At 36.7% G+C, this 21,208-nt stretch overlaps 3 protein-coding genes across 3 annotated transcripts; 1 reads left to right on the forward strand and 2 right to left on the reverse strand.

Annotated features, from left to right (window-relative positions):
- Positions 1–297: 297 nt before the first annotated feature.
- Positions 298–918, reverse strand: LOC114820874 (blue copper protein-like). The gene has a single exon (XM_029092190.2). It carries the CDS (start codon positions 916–918, stop codon positions 298–300), a length of 621 nt encoding a protein of 206 aa, XP_028948023.2.
- A 1,770-nt stretch (positions 919–2,688) lies between these two features.
- LOC139191124 (actin-like) lies at positions 2,689–3,229 on the forward strand. The gene is made up of 2 exons (XM_070811675.1): positions 2,689–2,955; positions 3,122–3,229. The coding sequence occupies exons 1-2, from the start codon at positions 2,689–2,691 to the stop codon at positions 3,227–3,229; spliced, it is 375 nt and encodes a 124-aa protein (XP_070667776.1).
- A 16,277-nt stretch (positions 3,230–19,506) lies between these two features.
- Positions 19,507–20,133, reverse strand: LOC103431008 (blue copper protein-like). The gene has a single exon (XM_008369156.3). The coding sequence runs from the start codon at positions 20,131–20,133 to the stop codon at positions 19,507–19,509; it is 627 nt and encodes a 208-aa protein (XP_008367378.3).
- Positions 20,134–21,208: the final 1,075 nt, after the last annotated feature.

Consider the following 21,208-nt stretch of genomic DNA (forward strand, 5'->3'; position numbering starts at 1 on the left):
GGACATGAGCAGGGAGGCGAGCAAATTATGATTAAGATTCAATTTTTCATTGCTAGTTCGTTGTTGTAGAGAAATTATGTATTGTTACTGATTTGGTTCGGTTGAAATAAAAAATCCCCTTCACTACTCTTTTTGTTGTTCTATATGTCTCATCTTAACAAAAATCAAATAGATATTATATGTAATCTGAATAATCTTTTCATATATGTAAGTAGAACCACAGTATATGGAAAACAATTAAAACTAATGAAAGTACAAATTCATTTACAATCAATCCGAATAAAATAAATAATACATTTAAACGACTTGGGAACTCTTTTCGGCTTGGAATATGGATTCATTTAAACGGCGGTAGATACAATGCGAAACCCAAGCCGCCAACATAAGAAGGGCGGTAGCAGCTGCACCAAACATCACAAGATCAAGAACCGGAAGCGGTCGTGTGATTTTTGAGCTTGGTGACATTGCCTTCGAAGGAGAACCTGCTGGTGAGGATGGAGAAGGAGATGGGCTTGGACTAATGACTGGATCTTCTATTTCGAGGGCATTGATCTTGATTTTAATCTTTTGGCCGGCTTTGCAGTGACCAGGTTCACCGCAAATAACATAGTAGGTGCCGGGTATATCAAATGTTAAGGCGGTAAAGGTACCGTAATGAGATAGGGGAAGTGAAGGAATGCAATAGTCATAATCTGCTTGGGTGACTATCATCACAAAATCATATTCATGTTTGTAATTAAATATGAACTCGTCACCCACATAGAATTTTTTCGATGAAGCCCACTCGTTGTAATCAACCGCGCCACTGTCGGTCCACCCTTCCAAATCGCCGCCAACCGTATAAACGGTAGCGGAACAAGCACCAAAGCAAATCATCGTGATGATGAAACTCACGGCAACAGTGTTTCTTAGAGCCATGACTAAAACAGTAAACAATAAACAAGCAAGGAGTATGCACGTAGACAAATTTAGATGAAAGGCAGTAATGCCCGAGCATGCGTATATATAGAAAAGGTATAGTTAGTGTCCGAAACGGAAAATGTTTCCCAAATCCAGTTGGAAAACGATTTATAAAATCAGACAAAGTAGTAGGAATTCTATTTAGGAATAATATTGCCCAACCTTAATTAATATTCGAATTCCAATTTTCTGCCGTTTTGTCTGCTGCTTTTGCTTCCAACTTCTGCTTGTTTCCATGTATGATGAAACATTTTATTTTTATTATAAGTCACAGTGGAGAATCGACAATCGAAACTCGGGCCTTCGGATTGCATGATGCAAATTTAGTGCATAAAAAGATTCCAATTTCTTATTAGCATTTGGAATCTTTGTTGCTGTTTTTATGGCATGGCCTGAGATAAGACTCATTTACTTTATGCCTGATTGTCGAGAGAAGCCGCACTGCTTCAGTGTCACTGGCTCGCTCTTTGTGACGAGAGATACAAAGAGCGGTATTGACATCAGATAGAGAAGCATTTATCCCACTAGCAAGGCCTCGACTCAGCAACTTTGAGCTGCCAACAGAACCATGGTGGCAATGGTCGTTATTACAATTAATTTTGAGCAAATCTGATAGTGATATGTTTACCGAATGATGGTAGACAACAAAGTTTACGATGAAGATGCCATAACTTGAAACCCAAGTAATCATTATTTCTGATAAAGCAAACCAGAACACAACAAATTGAAAGATTTCGAAATAATGGCTTGCATTCTAAAACCAGATAGCTTCAGAATTCTGCACTTCAGAACTGTTGAATTATAAGCAATGAGCTGATTAGAGTTTAGTGAATTAGCCATGTGTTTAATTGTGTATTCACTTATGTTTAAGATTACCCAGTGTAAGGCTCTAATATGTAAGGCCATGAGTGCCATGTGTAATGATCCTAGTTATTAGCTAGATGAGTGGCTGAGATTAGCTTCTAGAGAGAGAGAGTGATCCAACTAAGTTTTTCTAATGGTATTATTCTCCTTACACGACTTGTGTGTGGGAGTGAGAGAAGTAATCAACGAGAAGAATATTTCCTCTGTGACTTGCAGAGAGAAAGAAGCAACCATTTTCCTCTCTCTTATGCACTCATCTCTCTTCGATTCTTCTTCTTCTTCCAAAATATCTACTGAGCTAAATTCCAATTTACACTAACAAGAACCACACCACTGGTTTTCCAGCAACTTGTTCATAAAGCAAAAACTCATCAAAGAGGAGGATTAAGTGTTGCAGTACTTCGGTAGCTCCACATTCTTAAAACACTTTGCAGAAATTGAAAAGCCGTGACAAGAACGGATTTATTAAATCGAAATCCATTGCACAGCTTTTGGGTGTATACAGACTCCAACTTATGAACCTCGAAAAAAAAGTCTAAAACTTTCCCATAGATTTGCCTAGGGTGCATACTTTTATGGAAAGAAATCAATTTCGACAAAAGAAAGGCTGGAAGAAAACAACCCAATGTAAGAAAAATGTTGAAGAACAATAAAACTTGCTGAACCTTGTTTCTTTAAACCAGACCCAGCCAATCAAGTTACGGGGTGTTATACTGACTTCACATTGCTCTTGACTATGAACAAGAGCTAGAGACATCAAAGACCAGTTCATCTGTGTAGAAGAGTTACGAGCTACCTGATGGACAGGTAATCACTATTGGAGCTGAAAGATTCCGCTGCCCTAAAGTCCTCTTCCAGCCATCCATGATTGGAATGGAAGCTGCCGGTATCCACGAAACCACATACCACTCTATCATGAAGTGTGATGTTGATATTAGGAAGGATCTGTATGGAAATATTGTCCTCAGTGGAGGCTCCACTATATTCCCTGGAATTTCTGACAGGATGAGCAAAGAGAGTACAGTCTTGGCTCCAAGTAACATGAAGATTAAGGTCGTAGCACCACCAGAGACGAATTACAGTGTCTGGATCGGAGGCTCCATTTTAGCATCCCTCAGCACTTTCCAACAGGTAACGTGTCGTGTATGTGTGCATCTTTTCAACCAAAAACAGCTAAAACACCTCTCCTGTTCTTTCTCTTGTTTGTCAAAATGCTTATGTGACAATGTCAATTCATTCTGGAGGTAACGTATTCATAGAATTTCATACTCAAAGTTATTTCTATTTCTGAGTACAGTTGTGGATTGCAAAGGCAGAGTACGATGAGTCGGCCCCTCAATTGTTCACAGGAAATGCTTCTAATCGCGTAAACAAAGCTAGCGGGGAACAAAGAATTTACACGTAACAAATTTTGTATTACATAAAGGATTCTTCAATTTAAGTGGTTGCGGAATTTCTTTTTGTATTCATTTTCGAATTTCATTCATGTCGATTTCTCTATGTTGGTTATGACGGGACATGAGCATGGAGGCGAGCAAATTATGATTAAGATTCAATTTTTTCATTCCTAGTGTTTTGTTGTAGAGAAACTATGTATTGTTACTGATTTGGTTTGGTTGAAATCAAAATTCCCCTTCACTACTCTTTGTTTTGTACCGTGATTTGGGAATACAAGACTTGACAGTGTTAACTAAAATTAATGAAACATAGTACAAGTTCATTTATAAGCAATCCGAATAAAATAAATTCAACTATTAGTACAAAATTCATTGACAACTTCAACATTCTTAATTGAACAATCTGGCAATTTTTTTCGCTCTGCATTTGAGATTCATTTAGAGAAGCGGTAGTAGATAAAATACGAAACCACAAACGTTAAAATCACAAGACCGGTAAAAGCCGACCCAAAGTATCACAAGATTAAGAACTGGGATCGGTCCTGTGATTTTTGAGCTTGATGACATTGCTTCAAAAGGAAACAAACCATGTAAGACCACGCTACTTGAAGGACTGAGATAAATTTTTTACAATTTTAAGAGTAAAATGTCGATTTCTACCCTAAACTTTCACTTAACTTTCAATTCCCTCCCTAAACTTTTTAATTGGAAAATTAGGTACTCAAACTAATTATTTTGGCCGATTTCCCCCAGTTCTTAGTCTTCCATACATTCCATCCGAATTTCTGTTAAATGGAAGCATGTGCACAATATGTGAGGGTAGTTCGGTTGCTTCACTCTTTAAAATAATTGAAAGCCTTATGTTTCTCAAATGTCAACTTGCGCAAATCTGTGTGATTATGTAGCTTTTGTGTCTAAAGGTCTAGCAAAGTGACTCTTTTACCCTCAAGGGAGAGTCACGTTGTGTGCATGTGATAAGAGTTAACGTCAATTTGGATAAAATTTATAAAAAAACTAACGGTAGGGAAGAACTCGGCTAAAAAAATTAGTTTAAGTCCTTAATTTTTCAATTAAAAAGTTTAGGGTAAAAATAGGAAGTTAAGTGAAAGCTCAAGGGAGAAATCGGCAGTTTACTCAAATTTTAATGGCCCTTTATTGTTTAATGTGGTATAATGTTGGAGCAAACTGTACCTGGAGTTGAAGGTATGTATATGTTGGGATGAGGATCAGTTGATGTCCAGCAATTCCCCATAATTCAATTTTGTCAACTAGAAAAATATTGGTGTAATTTTGCAAAGGTGGGGAGACAAAAGGAAAAATCTTGAAGGAGGAGAATGGAAGTGGAATTTATGTGGTTGGTTGGCATTTTATATAGTTGGAGTTTTGGAGTTGCTTCATTTTCTAATTTATCAAGCAGACTTATTTTGGATTTATATAAAACAAAACTAAATCTTTAATCTTCATATTTAACTCTAAAATAGTCACTTAGTACTATGGTCTAGTGTTATTTCTCTTCACTTGTAAGTGAGTGGTCTTAGGTTCAAGAATCACATTATCTCTAACCATTATGAGGCTGAGCCTTCCCCCTCCCCCTTAGTGTAGAAAATATCATTTGTTCAAAAAAAAAAACCTCCAAAACATAGGATTAATTCATTTCATTTTTAACTGTATGTAATTGTTTGTGTTTGGATCATAATTAACTCATACTTGTGATTTTGGGTATTTATTTTAGCATAAATGAATAGTGGCTGGCCCAAGATTCAAGAGTACTTTAGAAGTGGCATGTTTGGGTGGCAAGCTCACCATCGTTCACATAGAAAGAAAGCTTACTCAGCCGAGTTTCTCAAAGAAAAGTGCTCTACTGTGGCAAGATATGTAAATTCGAGAGAATCAAAGCTCGAGTATCCAAGTGGGAGGGAGCTCATCCTCTAACAAATGTCACATCACCAACTTGGATGAAAGAGAATGAACTGAGTTAGGAAAGCTTAATTCTAGAAGAAGAAAGCTTCTATAAAAGACAACAGAAGGATTAGAGAAAGGGACAATGATCAACTCAAGCCACAAAGATTTCTAAAAGCTCTGCAACCTACTTTTCAATTATTCCTTTTGTATCTCAGACATTCCTTTGTATCTATAGTTCTACTACTTCCCTTTTGTAGTATCGATTCCCTTTGTAGAACCCCCTCAATAATACATGGTCCGCAACTGCACGAACTTGCCCAACAGGCTTGGAAACTTGCCCGAATAGGTTGAAAACTTACATGATGGCTTGTATTTGTCATTTATTTTCTTGTTATTGTCATTATGCTTTGTTTATTACTTATGTTATTAATGTTCTTGAACATTTGCTAGTATATTCCTTTGTTTATGTATTGTGCTTTATTTTTTTGAATTTCCCTTTACTCAAAGATTGTTGACTGGTTCAAAGTCTCCTTTGATCCGTTTGTGATCCTTGTTTTTTGGTATTTAACACGATAAAGTCTTTTTCTTCAAGGCATAGAAAGAGAACCTAAGTATCGATTTAACCCCTCCAAAATAACAATACTTTGAGAGAAGGCCAGTTTCTTGTGGCACAAGCAAATGGCTTAGTAACAACTTAAAAACAAACAATCTATTGGTCTGCTACAAGAGAGACTATTAGCCTACTCAAGGCTTGACTAAGGCACCTTGTGCTAACAAGAGTTCACCACTAGCATCCCAACTGTCTGTATCCTTACATTTGGTCAACTGTTTTTTTAATCCAAAGTTCCAAGTCCTTATTTTTCACTTGCTTGGCATCAACTGTAACAACGGATATTTAACCGATTGTAAGAATCAACCCCCTGTTATTATCGACGTCCTATGACATTTTATACTCCCACACCAACATTAAAAAGCTGTCTCATTCCCATTTTCTTTGTACTTGGAAACAAAACATTGGTTCTTAATTTCTGTTCTTACCTAACTCTTGTGTTACTTCAAGTCCACACCAATGGCTTTATGTAGGCTTCCTCCAAAGAGAGGCCAGGTCAAAGTTAAGATAGTGTCCAGTCTTGTAAAGTTGGTGGTAAGAGTAGCTTCGAAAGTCGGGAGAGGGTTGAGCTGCCGGAGAAAGGTGGCGACACAGGTTGTCCAGGCGCCTGTGCAGCCAGATAGCGATCAAATTAATCGCATATAGTTCATACAAGCGTTGATGCCTTTAGCTGCGCTGCATAATGTTATAGTAGTGTACTGCAGTTCTATATGTATTAGTAGAGCACATGCATGCTCTTAAAAATGCATGAGAAAGTTTGTAATACGGTGTGCTTTTGGTTTTATGTATTGATCCTACCATAAGTTCATAACAAAAAGTTTTTTTTCTTCTCACTCTTTATATTCTTATGGAGGATGGAGAGTCCTATTCTTGTAGACGACGAACTCTTTGTGTTCGGCTTGGCTTTTAGAGTACAACGGTGCTTCACGAACATGAATTTCGAGCTATCTGTTATCCAGTTCCAAATTCAACCGTGCTTTTTGGAATCATCTTAGCATGCAACAGATATACCTAATGTTTCTGTTTCAGTTTACCAAAATGTGGATGTAGCCTTAAGGGGATGACTCGTGGAAGAATGTAAAGTCTCACGTCGGAAATCTTACAAAATAAAACAATTTATGCTGACTGGTTCCGTTACTAATTAAGTGGATACATTTTGTACTCCACACCCTGTTTACTTATTTTACAAGTTCCTGCAATTAAAAATGCATGAGAAAGTTTGTAATATGGTGTGCTTTTTGTTTTATGTATTGATCCCACCATAAGTTCATAACCAAAATTTCTTTTTCTTCTCACTCTATATTCTTATGGAGGGTGGAGATATTAAGGCTACAAGTGTAATACAGTTAGAAATACAGTTAGTAAGGTTGTTAGTATTTGGTTAAAATAGTTAGGATTTCTCTTATAAAAACAGTGTGTGTAATCTTCATTTAGTCAATTAATACAAATACTATTTCTCTCTCTAAACTCTCTCTCTCTCTCTCTCTCTAATATTTCTCTGTTCATCCTTTCTTCTTGATTTTCCCTTAAATTCCTAAACATTACAATGTAGTTAACATGGTATCAAAACCACCAGGCTCACACCATGGATTTTGGTGGTTCCACTTCCCATTATTTTACATTTGTTTCTCGCTTAGTTGCTTTCCAAATTTTCATTAAACATTAGGATAAGTTTCTGGGTGCTTCCGCAATCGTTCTTTTTACTTCTGGGTTGATTTCTTTCCGATCAAATTCATGAGTCTCCCCGTTCCCGATCGAAAGTTGGAGAAAATTTCAGAGCAAAATGGCGGCAGAGAAAATGCAGAGAGTCACATCTCCACCGCCGCAATCGGTTGAGGTGTCGAAGAAGAACATAATTTAGGTCTCCAACACCAAGACACCGCTCTTCTTCTACGTTAATCTTGCTAAGAGGTACATAAAGCAGTACAATGAGGCTGAGCTCTCTTCACTGGAGATGGCAATCAATGTTAGGATCCTAGTTATTGAGTTTATATATTTATGGTATTTTGTCTTATCTTTGTAGTAGTTGGCTTCATCCAACGGTTCTGAGGATATAGATGTGTTCCCATCTAGGCACTCATCTGCTAGGGTTGTATATAAGCCTCCTTTCACCATTTGGGAAAAGCATAATGAAAAGACTTGTTATTTTTTTTCTTACTTTCCTTGCATTTTTCTGTTCTTCCTCCATTCCTACGGAATGGGTCCTATCATCTGGTATTCAGAGCCTAGGTGTGCTTCCATGGGCAAGCGCACGGCATTGGTGCCCGTGACCGACGTTTCAAAGGCGACACTAGACAGGCAGTTTCCGCAGCAGCAAATCATCACTTAAATCCAAAACTTGCGTGCCAAGGTCACGCTGATGAACCTACGGCAAGATGCTCTACAGCACCACCTCGCAGATCTGGCCATCCACACCGCTCACCAGGAGCAACTCCAACAGACTTGTCTTGAGGAGCTCCATTCTCTAAAAACCCAACCCACCACCTTTCCTCAACCTACATGGAGTACTTCTCCGCCACAGCCCATTGCTACCTTCCACCCGTCGAGGACCCTTTTCGCTGCTGGTCCTTCGTCCCCCTCTCCTACCACACCGCCATTCCACTCCTCTTCCCACCCCGTTTGTCATTTCCCCACCTCCAGATATTTACCCCAGTCCTCCAGCGGCTCTGTTTTCCATCCATTTGACTCTGACCGACATTCCTCCCACCACTACCGCCCCCTCCCCCAATCCACGACCCCCATTTCACCCACGCCTACTAAACCCCTCCCAATTCGTCCATGACCATTCCAACTCCAGACTTACAGGGGCCGACGACGTCCACACCCGCCGTCTTGGAGTTCACAACGGCATCGCTCGAGTCGATTCTTCATCATGTGAGTCTGGACAAGCAGGTTCAGCGGGTTACGGAATCCGTGTCTTCTCTGTGTGTTTGCCAAGACAGGTTGCAAACTCAACCTACGGAAGGTGAAGACGGGATAGAGTCTCAATTGGAGGGTTTGGATTCAACGCTTGGATTGAACCATTTCCGTGCACTTGAATCGACGCCGTCAAACTCTTACCAGAGGCCGCTTATATACTCGACACCACTGACCTCCATTCCGCACTTGGAGTCAGTTACGAAGGCTCCTTACTTGCTCCTTGTCAACCGTTTTGATTCCCTCAATTTTGCCGGGAATTGGGTCTTCGCCCTCAGTGCCCATGGGCTATCTTCAAACCACACCATATCTTCCATCGCAGATTCCATCATCTGCACCACCACAGCTAAGACACCATCGTGTTCCACCGTTGCCTTCTACATCTCCGTCGTTGACAGCAATGACGACTCCGTCCAGAACACGTGCTTCCGTAACGATTGAGGGTTCCCGCACAACGACTCGTTCTGGCCATGCTTCTACGCAAATCAAGTGTTTCCTGCAACCAATTTCTTCCGTGGAGATGAAGAGAAAGCCTAAGTCAGAGATCTTTGGCTACCGACAGTCCAAGAACTCTTCGAATTTCTCCTCCTTCTCTGTAGGATCAACTTTACGCTCTTACTGTTGCACTGATGGTCTCGTCAATACCGTGCTGATTAATGATGTTACCTCATCTCGCTGGAAGGGTGGCTCTCAGACTAATTGCAATGGCAGTCGAGTTATGCCACCATTGGGTAACCCTACTCCTACGATTGAAGATCTCTGTCCTAAGGAAGATTTTATTCAGATTGCTCACCGGGTCCCCCGACCAAAGGAACCCGACAAGGCCCTCTGTTGTCAGGTACCCATATTGTGTTCTCCACTGAAAAATGCACAGTTGCATTTGGAATTTCTTACACACCATATGACCGTTGAAATGATTGTGTTTCATTCCTGTGGGAGCCGCATAAACATATTTGCTGTGTTTGAAAAAATGCTGAAGAGAGAAATGGCCCAAACATATGTGCCTAACCTTTTACTTGATCCGCACCATTGGATGGAGATTACTATATCGATTCCTGACTTTCTGCTTGTTGAAATTAGGGAACATTGTACCATGGATGTGTTTCTTTATGCATTCGAATCCTTTGGTATTGGGAACAAGGTGTACCCTGAATTCTCACTTCATTGTCCTAATTGGTGGTTCCTAACGAATTCTTTCCTCACTAGAAATGTTCAGAGTGATACTGAGACCATTTTGGTTTCTCCCACTACCTTGTTGACTGGCACTTTTGGATGGGTGAGTTCGTGCTCTATGGATACTTTTTTAAGGATGATTGTGAAAGCACCGAAGTGGGAGTTTACTAGTAGAGGTTCCATTATTTGTTCTACAATTTGGCACAATAATTTAACTATGATAGCCAATGGTATTTTTTACCCTTTCATGAGTGGCTTGACTAAAGTAATTTCCACTTTTCCTTTATCTAGCCATATGATTGATACTATGACATCAGTTTGTCTACTTGTCTCCCATTAAAACACATGTGTTACTAGAACCATTATCAGGCTTTTGGAAAAATTTGCCAACTTGAAATGGCCTACAGATGGATATTTTAGACAAGAAGAGGAAGTGTTTGCTGTTCTTATCCGTGGACGCATACCTGATCCTCTCCAAATCATGGCAGAGTCACTTTCTCTTCATTTTCAGAAGTTGATTTCCATGGTTCTTTCTCTAGCAGTGGGTACTGAGCAGATTGGTTGCTCTTCTTTTTCTCCTAATCTTGTTGAGATTGAGAACTTCTATTGGATGATCATCCTTCCCACGTTGCAGTCTCCGTATGCGACTGAGCATCCTATGCTCATGGATAATGCATTGAAAATTTTCATAGCAATCTGGAATGCAGAGCAATTTGGTAGTTTAGGCCTTGCTTACTTCAATTTTCATGACAATGAGATTACTGCTCTTCTCCAATTCAATCTGGCAATATCTTTTCTAAGCTCTTATTTCCCTTATGTTCATCGATGGCACATACTTTTTTGAAGCCTATCAGCAAGTTATAAACTATGTCTGCTTGGGATGTTTAAGGCTGCTATGTCTTACACAGGAACATGGTGTTTTGAGCTAATTATCACGCTGGTGAGACATTTTGGGGTCCAGCTGGACCACACTATATATAACCACGCCATTTTAGGACTTTGGACTGCCAAGAGTTTTGAACAAACCTGTACTGTGATGTATGGTGTTTTGAGCCATTTTGGAAATGTTCATACTATCAAGACTTGTGCCATTTTGTTTGCAGATCATTCCTTCATGGTCAAAGAGCTGTTACATTTGGCCGAGTTGATACAATATTGTGTGGATGATGCCAATTTGTCTGATGCATCGCTACTTACTCTGAGGATGCAAGATTATTATTCGATCAACACCAAATTTGATGATACCTACTTGCAGAATGTATCACGGTATAAATTGAAGATCATTTTGGGTCTTTGTTCAGTACCATTATATGCATCAGGATCATTAAGGCCAAAGTTCTTCGGTTATTTCACTTTTCTGGATTTTTGGAAGCTAGTGTGCTTGTGGAATGCTAGAAGATTTGGGAATTTAGCATTTTCACTAAGGGTATATGCGGCTACATATCCGGCAACTAAGGTCAAGTTTGCTAGGATTGAATTGGTACTCCTCTGTTATCTTCTCTATCCTTTGCCAACCATGGTTTTTTTTTGGGCTTTCAGCTTTCGTCAAACCAAGGGAGAGGTTGAATACCATTTTACGAGATGTGTGCTTCATAGCTCTTGCACTTCTACAGAGATCATGCATGGTAGAAGCACAACTTGGCCGGCTTGGTTCAAAATCTGTTTGGAAACCAATTTTCTTATGGTATGTTGGGAGATTCACATTGCGCTGGTTTTGGAGGCATCTTTCATGATACTTTTTTGGAACTCCAAGGCTTGGGTGAACAAGCAACGCAAGCCTCTACATGCCAACTTGACGACATGAGGACATGCCTTCTTTTAAGGGGGAGGGAATGTTAGGATCCTAGTTATTGAGTTGATATATTTATGGTATTTTGTCTTATCTTTGTAGTAGTTGGCTTCATCCAACGGTTCTGAGGATATAGATGTGTTCCCATCTGGGCACTCCTCTGCTAGGGTTGTATATAAGCCTCCTTTCACCATTTGGGAAAGGTATGAACGAAAAAACTTGTTATTTTATTTCTTACTTTCCTTGCATTTTCCTTTTCTTCTCCATTCCTACGGAATGGGTCCTATCAATCAACTCGGTTATCACTATTGCTGAAGATTTACCTAAAGATAGGAATCTCTCTCTCTTTTTGGGTTTGATTTTTTGTGACTCTTGGAATGTTTGGAGAAATGGAAATTGGTGGAAGTTCTTGCCCTGGTTGAACGTTCAAGTGTGCAAATCTTGGGAGCTCTTCAGGTTATGATTCTGTGCACTCCAACTGTTTGAAGGAATGGATCAGTGAATTCTTTGATCTCTACTGTGTTCTCTGGTATGGAAGAAAGATCAGATATGGGTGTAGTCCAGGTGTTTGACGAATTGCCCAGCTCAGAATTTTCATGTGAAGATCGGTGCAAAGTTTGTTTCAAATCGGAGCTGTTGGAGATAGTGGTGTTTGTCGGTGCTAGAGATTCTTTCTTCTTCGCTAGTTCTTTATCTTGAGTTTCAACAATGGTGGTGCTGTTTGAATCTTGCAGACAATCGTGAAATCAGGTACAGGTATTCCACTTGATACTTGTTATTTCCTACATGATCAATTATTTTAGCAGTGTACCAAGCATCCTTGTAGCCTTCCTCGTCGATGCTGACCTCCACCACAGTCCCGTTTTCAAAGCTTTCTCCTAATGGTTTTTTGCCTCACTTAAATTTCAATATTAACTTTCTAGATTTCACCACCATCCCAGACGAACTATTCTCTTCTTGAAAAGGAGGGACCCAAGAGCCATCATCCCAGTCTCTGTAGTTGTTGAAAAGTGTTGAATTGTTTGGAAAATTGTTGACGCACAAAGCCCTATATGTTTCTTGCCTATGAAAATTGTTGATATGTGGAGTCATTCAGTTGATATGGAGTTATTCATTTTTTGGGTTCTTCCAGTTGTTTGTGATATTTGCTTTCAAGATTCTTCATTTCAAGATCAATGTTTGTGATATTTGGGATATTCGGATTCAAGAATATTGGTCATTGCTGGATTGTGTGATTTGTATGGTGTTGTCCAGTTCTCTCTCTGCTTCACTGATTTTCTGCAATTCTGTTGAGGAGTTTGTGCAGTAATTTTCCCTTATCTCAACCTTTAATGTCGAATCTAACCAACTCAGTTGTTAGCATGAATCTACAGTAAGTCCGGTTATACGATGAAGTTTGAAGAAGTTGTTAAGGGTAAATCTCACGAAGGATAATTCCGTGATGTGAATAGGTAAATCCCACGAAGGGTAGAAGAAGTTGCTAAATGGTAAATCCCACGAAGGGTAATTCCATGATGCGAGTAGGTAAATCCCACGAAGGGTAATCCTACATAGATGTTGATTTTTTATTTTTTATTTTGTTGAAATTGTGAAGGCCAATGCCATTGTTAAGTTGTTTTTTGGTAAAATCCACAAAGGGTGATCCCGTGGTACTATAGTTAAGGCCGATGTCATACTATAGTTTGTTAGTTTTCTGTTTTAAAGGTTGATGCCAATGTTAAATGAAGATGATGAAATCCCACGAAGGGTAATCCCCCAAGGAATTGTTATAACCGGCATGAGGGTGTGTTACAACTTTATAAAAGGCTATTCTTTGATTCTGTATTATATTAGAAACAAAGGCTTCTGCATACAAATTGGTTCCATAATCTTGCTGAGTATGTTGAAAGAAATATTGGAGAACATTCTGTCTTTGGAAGATTGTATCTGCAAAAGTGATGTGTGAAATCAATTTGAGGGGCTGAAATTCTTTGGGAAGTTGATTGACGAATATGAAATTGCACCGTTCTTGAGTATGGATTTAAGTTCTGAATACCTGTCAGTTTAGTGAGCAAGTAGCATGGTTGAGTATGGATACTTGTCAGTTTAAGTATGGATTTACAGTAGCGATGGTGCTAAATACATGTCATATGTTAAGATTAGCAAGAAGCAGTGCGAAATTGTTAAGAGCCTGAAGCAATCTAGCAAAAGCATTCAGTCCAGGTCTCTCAACCGGATATTAGGTAACATTGATAAGCTTTGATGTACAACCATATGAAGTCTTTGTGGCAGAAGAACAGAAGAAGTTGCATCAGCACTGGTTGCAATTGGCAATTAAAGATACCCCAGCAGCTTATGCAAACTGGATTGAAATGCATTTACAGAGACGACAAATGACAAACTCTTTGGAGAAGTTGCATTAGCACTGGTTGCAATTGGCAAAATTTATGCTGAGTGCTGGTTCCGCTACTAATTGAGTGGAGACATTTCGTACAAAACTCCACACCCTATTTACTTATTTTTACCTGAGTTTTTCTTTGTCATTTATTCGTTTTATATTTTCACAAGAAGTTTCTGCAGTTTTAAGTACAGTTGTAAACCGAGCAAATATATGGGCAACAAGGTTGATCCAGTCGTGCAAATTTGAAGCCCTTTTTTTATCCTAGACAGTATCTGTGACCATAAAGAATGACAATTCTATGCAGTTGAAGCCGACAAACCGTTCATTTTATCAGAAGGGTTAAAAACTCTTTCTTTCTTTTTTTCTTTTTTTTCTTTTGGGACACTTTGGATGCGGTCCTTAGTCATGAATATTCTTTGATTGAAACCTTATTAGTTTTTAATTTTTTTATTGAGATCCCTGAAATTAATGTGATAATTTATTTCTATGTATGCTACTATTTTTTTTAAATTAAAAATTAGAAATTTTAGTTGTTTATATAAATGAGATTTTAAATAAAAAAACCATAATTTGTGGGATTAAAAATATTAAAATATAATCTACTATTGTGTGTGTGTGTGAACATGGGTACATTTATCAAAATTAACCAAAAAAATCAAAACATGGGTACATTCTTCAAAATCACAAAAAAAAAAGATATTAGGCTTAATAACATTAGTAAATTTCTTTGGTTAAACTTGACATGGATACATTTTAAAACCAAAGAAAAAAGAATGTACCCATATAAGTTAAAAAATGGATTAGAAAAAAATTGAATAGATTTTATATTAAAAAAAATGGTACATTTTACATATAACAAATTTTTATATTTAAGAATGAGTACATTTTAAGATTAAAAAGTTTTACATGAATGGGTACATATAATTAGCATGGGTACATTTAGCAAAATAAAAAGTACAAATAAAAAAATATATGGGTACAAATACAAATAAGCTTTAAAAAATATGGGCACAAAAAGAAATTAATATATGAGTACAAATTAAAATTGAAAAGAAATTGGTACAAATTAAAAAAAAATTACAAATTAAAAATGGATACAAACTAAAACTAAAAATATATGATAAAAAATTTAGTCATAAATATAAATATACTAATTGTAACATTTTTAACATTAAATGAATATATTTAGAAATAAAAAATATTTTATTATTGAAATAATTAATGATTTAATAATACCAAGGACCTTGATCAAAAATTGAAAATGAATAGGATTTTAATCAATGGAGTAGTAAAAGGAAGGATGAGAACCTAATTTTTCCTCTTTTTTTTTTTTTTTTTTTTTTTTTTTTTTTTTTGGGGGGGTTATCATGAAGTGTGGTGTTGATATTAGGAAGAATCTGTAGGGAAATATTGTCCTCAGTGGAGGCTCCACTATGTTCCCTGGAATTGCTGATAGGATGAGCAAAGAGATTTCATTACAGACTTGGCTCCAAGTAGCACCAACAGATTTTGTATTACTGAAAGGCTTCTTCTATTTAAGCAGTTACGGAATTTCCTTTTGTATTCATTTTCGAATTCGATTCATGTCGATTTCTATGTGTTATGACGGGACATGAGCATGGAAGCGAGCTTATTATGATTAAGATTTAAATTTTTCGTTACTAGTGCTTTGTTATTGATTTGGTTTGGTTGAAATAAAAAAAATCCCCTTCACTCCTCTTTTTGTTGTTGTATATGCCTCATATCTTATCTCGTAATAAAAATTAAATCAATATATATATGTAATCAGAATAATCTTTATGTAGGAGCGATATTAGAAAAAAACAATTTAAGAAATATAAAAGAATTCTAATAATAATACTCATAAAGAAAAACACAACATCTATACAAGATTAATATAAACAACTAGAGAGAAAGTAAGAAAGACTGACAAACTTGGAGATTGAGGCTTGCATAAATGTATTCCTAAAAACAGAATTTCGCTCATACTTGTAGTTTGATAGACGTTCATCACCCATGATTCAATAATCTATAATCTGAAGTCAACACACTTCAATCCTAGAACTCTGGCAAACTTTATACATATTTCATACTTTTAAAACACGACTCGGATTTTAACTAAACATTGGAGAAAACTCTTTTCTTAATTCTATTTTTTAAAGACAATAGTTCTTGAGTATTTATAGAACCCAATATACTGTTTGCCGAAGAGATGTATCTTTTAGGTTTTAGGTAATTAAGTAATACCCCTTAATAGATACATTACTAAAAGGGATGACTCCCCTTGCGGCACCCTTTGATACATGACTTTTAACACTTAACTAACTCTTATTTTTCATTCATAATTTTTTTAATTAAATATTATAATATATCATTTCCAACAATCCCCCACATGAATGAAAAATTAGAAGAATTTGAGAGTACAAGCAGATGCATCGGGAGAGATGTTTTTTGGACTTGAACCTACCCTAATGAATACTTATCGGGTTTACTTTGTGATGCAGTAGATGTGGAAGATCTTGAACTGTTCACCGCAACAGTAAATTGCGACAATAAGGGACACACATCTCTTATCTTAATATATTATGGTTCATACGGTTGTGTTCATTTGGGTCCTGAACAAATCCCGGAATCATGAGAGCTTTAGAGAATTTAGTCATCTCATTCTCATAGAAGCGGCCCTTTTCTACTCTCACATAGGTGACCATTGATTAAAAATAATCTACGTTATTCCTCTTATTTATAAGATATCATTGTCATTAAGTATAAATATACACCCTAAAACTTCTGCAAACAACTTCCATCATAGGAATGAGGTATATAGTGTGTTAACTTCTTTGAATTATGTCCAACCAGTTTGCCCATTGAACTTAGACCGTGGGATTTCCAATCAACTAAGTTAGGTTTCTGCCCGGCTGATTCATTAGTTATGTTGGCTTTAGCCTCATTTCCCTCGATGATCAACTTACTCTCCAGTCAAACCTTTAATATTTGGTACTTTTAGGTTGACTATCTCTAATGTTGTGCACAATCCATCTTATGAAATTTTATTTCATATGAGAGTAGTTGTTTTCCAATGTTAAATTAGGACTTTTTCAATAATTTGCTAAGACTAGGAAGTAGACTTCCCCACATTTAAGGTATTTGTAAGAAAGTCTCTAACCTTGTATTAAACAATTACTCATTATAAGAGATGACATTTTGATTGTCTCATTCAATTAGCAAATTACATTTCCATTCTTCTTAAGTAAATCTCATATCTCAAAATAGATAAGTTACCCCACAATTCTTTGATTGTGATTAATTTCGAACATTATCGTTAAATTGATCATGTTTTGTAATTTAAGAAGTAAGAAACAACTAAGATAGCCTTTTATATTTCTTCTTAGGCATTCAGGCCTCACTAAGCTGTTACAGGCTTTCACACTTTATCATCTGAGCTTTTAAATTATCATGGGACTAGAATCCCCACCAAGGAATGTTAATCTTAAATTCATTTGATTCTTCCTTGCTATGACTAGTAACAAGAGAAAGCTAAACTCTTATCATTGCAAGGTATTCCCAAACTTCCGGAGTCTAATTCTTCTCAAGGGAATTGGCTTTGGTTTCATACATGACTAACATGAAAATATCCAAGGCCACGCTTGCTTATTATAAAGCCATATTGGGTCTAACGTATTTTGCAAAATGCTCCCACACTTTTAGTGTCTTGTCATTTCTTTCAAAAAGACCCCCACACTTTTAATCCAATCATCGTCATTTCAAGACGATAATAACTCATCTAAAATAAGTTCAAATATTTAATTTGAATACAGTATCTTCTTTTGTTATCACAAAATCTTTCTTACCATGAGTAACCATTGATAAAACACACTCATTGGTTGCCATTGCTTACTAAATAAGCAACATCACGTCTTTCTGCAGGACTTGGCTTTTAGTCCTGACAATTCACGATTTATGGCAAACCAAGTTTTGTGGTTTCCATTAGACATAGTTTCCATTCATACGAAACTATCCTGTACAACTCAAAGATCATATTAACTCACTTAATTAAGACTCTGAGATAATTCACTATGGCCTTGCACATCTGCCTAATAGGGATTAACTGCATCAATTATATAGATGCAATTCCTTTACGCAAAAGGAACTTTTCCAAGAACTGCTACGAGTTGGCAGAACCACATCTAACATCCAATCTAAACCCAGTACACCACAATGGCCGTTCTGCACTTATTGTAGATGATACAAATTTTTAAACTATAAAATTTCACTTGGTAACAAACAATTCTCTTCAAGAAAGAGTCAACGTCAAACATGGATTTTAGATGGATCTCCATGATATGCCTAACATAAGTAAAATCTTTCCAAAAAAAAAAAAAACATAAGTAAAATCTTACTTGTAGGGATATGCATGCGGTGTCAGCTAACAGTCATATCGTTTCATCCATCTATGTGCAAACATAACCGATTGACACAAAGATAACTCAGATTACATGAAGGTCTTTAAGCATAAAAGCATACAAAGAATATTATATCATGGCATTTTCATCATTCCTAATTATGCAATTAGCGACAATTTTACAATATATCTTCATGCTTCAGTATCTCAATTAATTACTTATAAATGAACAGTCATACATGTAACATATTATAAATCATGCCAACAAATTCTTGGCCACATACTAATATAAACAGATGATTAATGCAGGTTGAAATTAAACAATTCCTCTTCTTATTTTTTTTTTCCATAAGAAATTGAAAACACCACAATTAGTTATTTAAAACTAACTGCACATTTGTATATAATTGATCATGTATTTCACAGAAACGTGTATCTAGAATCATACTTCAGTGATCTAGATTAATAACATGTATCTAGAATCATACTTCAGTGATCTAGATTAATGCATAAACTAACCTTATAATGCCAAAGTATGTAAGAAATGAATGATCCTCGCGGCCTGCATATATGCATGCCAAGTCAATGAACAACTGATGGACAATTCTACATGTACCTCTTACGCACCGTAAGTGTCAAATTTCAAGGACACGAAAAGGTTTTTGGGACGCCTCCTTTGTTTGAATCCGATCATTCAAACAAAAAGGCACGAATCGAACTCCAATAATATCCATGTCCTTTTTACTTTTATCTTCATCAATATAATGAAGTCTCACAATTAGATATCTTCCGTCAATCATTGTATTTAAGAAGGTGACAATTTTTTCAATTATGCCACTATGAAATACATAACGACAGTCAATCTTCCACAACGATCATCATGTTACAATGATTTGAAGATCATCTCCAACTTGATAGAATTTTTCTTCACTGCTTTACATATACTGCATATACATCTTACAGCCCATAATCTTTCGAATCACATTTTCTAACAATTGCATATAAAAGAAATATTTTCATATATGTAAGTTGAACCAGAGTGTATATAGAAAACAACCAAAACTAATGAAAGTACAAATTCATTTACTTTAAATCCGAATAAAATAAAGAATACATTTAAACAACTTGGCAACTCTTTTCGGCTTGGAACATGGATTCATTTAAACGGCTGTAGATAAAATGCGAAACCCAAGCCACCAACATAAGAAGCGCGGTAGCAGCCGCACCGACCATCACAAGATTAAGAACCGGGAGCGGTCGTGTGATTTTTGAGCTTGGTGACATGGCTTTAGCATTAGGAGGAGAACCTGATGGTGAGGATGGAGAAGGAGAGGGACTTGGACTAACTACTGCATCTTCTATTTCGAGGGCATTGATCTTGATTTTAATCTTTTGGCCGGCTTTGCAGTGACCAGGTTCACCACAAATAACATAGTAGGTGCCCGGTATATCAAAAGTTAAGGCGGTAAAGGTACCGTAATGAGATAGGGGAAGTGATGGAATACAATAGTCATAATCTGCTTGAGTGACTATCATCACAAAATCATATTCATGTTTGTAATTAAATATGAACTCGTCGCCCACATAGAATTTTTTCAATGAAGCCCACTCGTTGTAATCAACCGCGCCACTATCAGTCCACCCTTCCAAATCGCCGCCAACCGTATAAACGGTAGCGGAACAAGCACCAAAGAAAATCATCATGATGATGAAACTCACGGCAACAGTGTTTCTTAGAGCCATGACTAAAACAGGAAACAATAAACAAGCAATTAGGAAAGCAGAAAGCAAAGAGAGTGAATGAATGCAACTTAGATGAAAGGCAATAATGCGTGAACATGCGTATATATAGATAGATAGATATAGTTAGTGCCCCAAACGGAAAATGTTTCCCAAATCCAGTTGGAAAAACGGTTTATAAAATCAGACAAGTAGTAGGAATTCTATTTAGGAATAATATTGCCCAAGCTTAACTAATAATCGAATTCCAATTTTAAGCTTAACTAATAATCGAATTCCAATTTTCTGCCGTGTTGTCGGCTGCTTATGCTTCCAAATTATGCTTGTTTCCAAGTATGATGAAACATTTTATTTTAGGCTTATTAGTCGAAATGCCCCCTAAAATCGCCATTGAGTCTCAGTTACCCCTTGAAACTGATTTTATCTTACTTTGCCCCCTGAAACTAACATTTTCAACTCTTTTGTCTCAATTTACCCACTTCTATTAATGAACTGTTAAATTTAAGGATATTTTGGACATTTCAGTTTTTACACATTTATTTACCTCTAGCCTACACACTAAACAAGTCTTAATTTTATTTTTTGACAACTCTAATTCAAACGCATAAATTTTGGGCATTTTTTAAAATAAATTATTTAATCAATAGAAAATTTCCGAGCAACAAAATCATTGTATCAACCAAAATAAGGGTTAAATTTGTTCATATACTCATTTCATTTGCAAGACATCCATGTATTGGCTCGAAACTTTGCAATTGAAAATTATTCATTACAACAAAATTATTATACCATTAAGCTATCCTATCCAAAATACTTCCCAAACCAATAAAAAAAATCATTTAAAGCAAATGTGCACAGTTTGAACAAGCTCATGCCTAGTGAAATCAGTGCTCAACAATGTGAATTTTTTTTTTGTTTCAAACTGTGCACATTTGCTTTAAATGATTTTTTTTTTTTTGGGTTTGGGAAGTATTTTGGATAGGATAGCTTAATGGTATAATGATTTGTTGTAATGAATATTTTTCAATTGCAAAGTTTCAAGCCAATACATGTATGTCTTGCAAGTGAAATGACTACG

Source organism: Malus domestica, chromosome 14, assembly GCF_042453785.1.
Source record: "Malus domestica chromosome 14, GDT2T_hap1".
NCBI classification, from domain to species: Eukaryota; Viridiplantae; Streptophyta; class Magnoliopsida; order Rosales; family Rosaceae; genus Malus; species Malus domestica.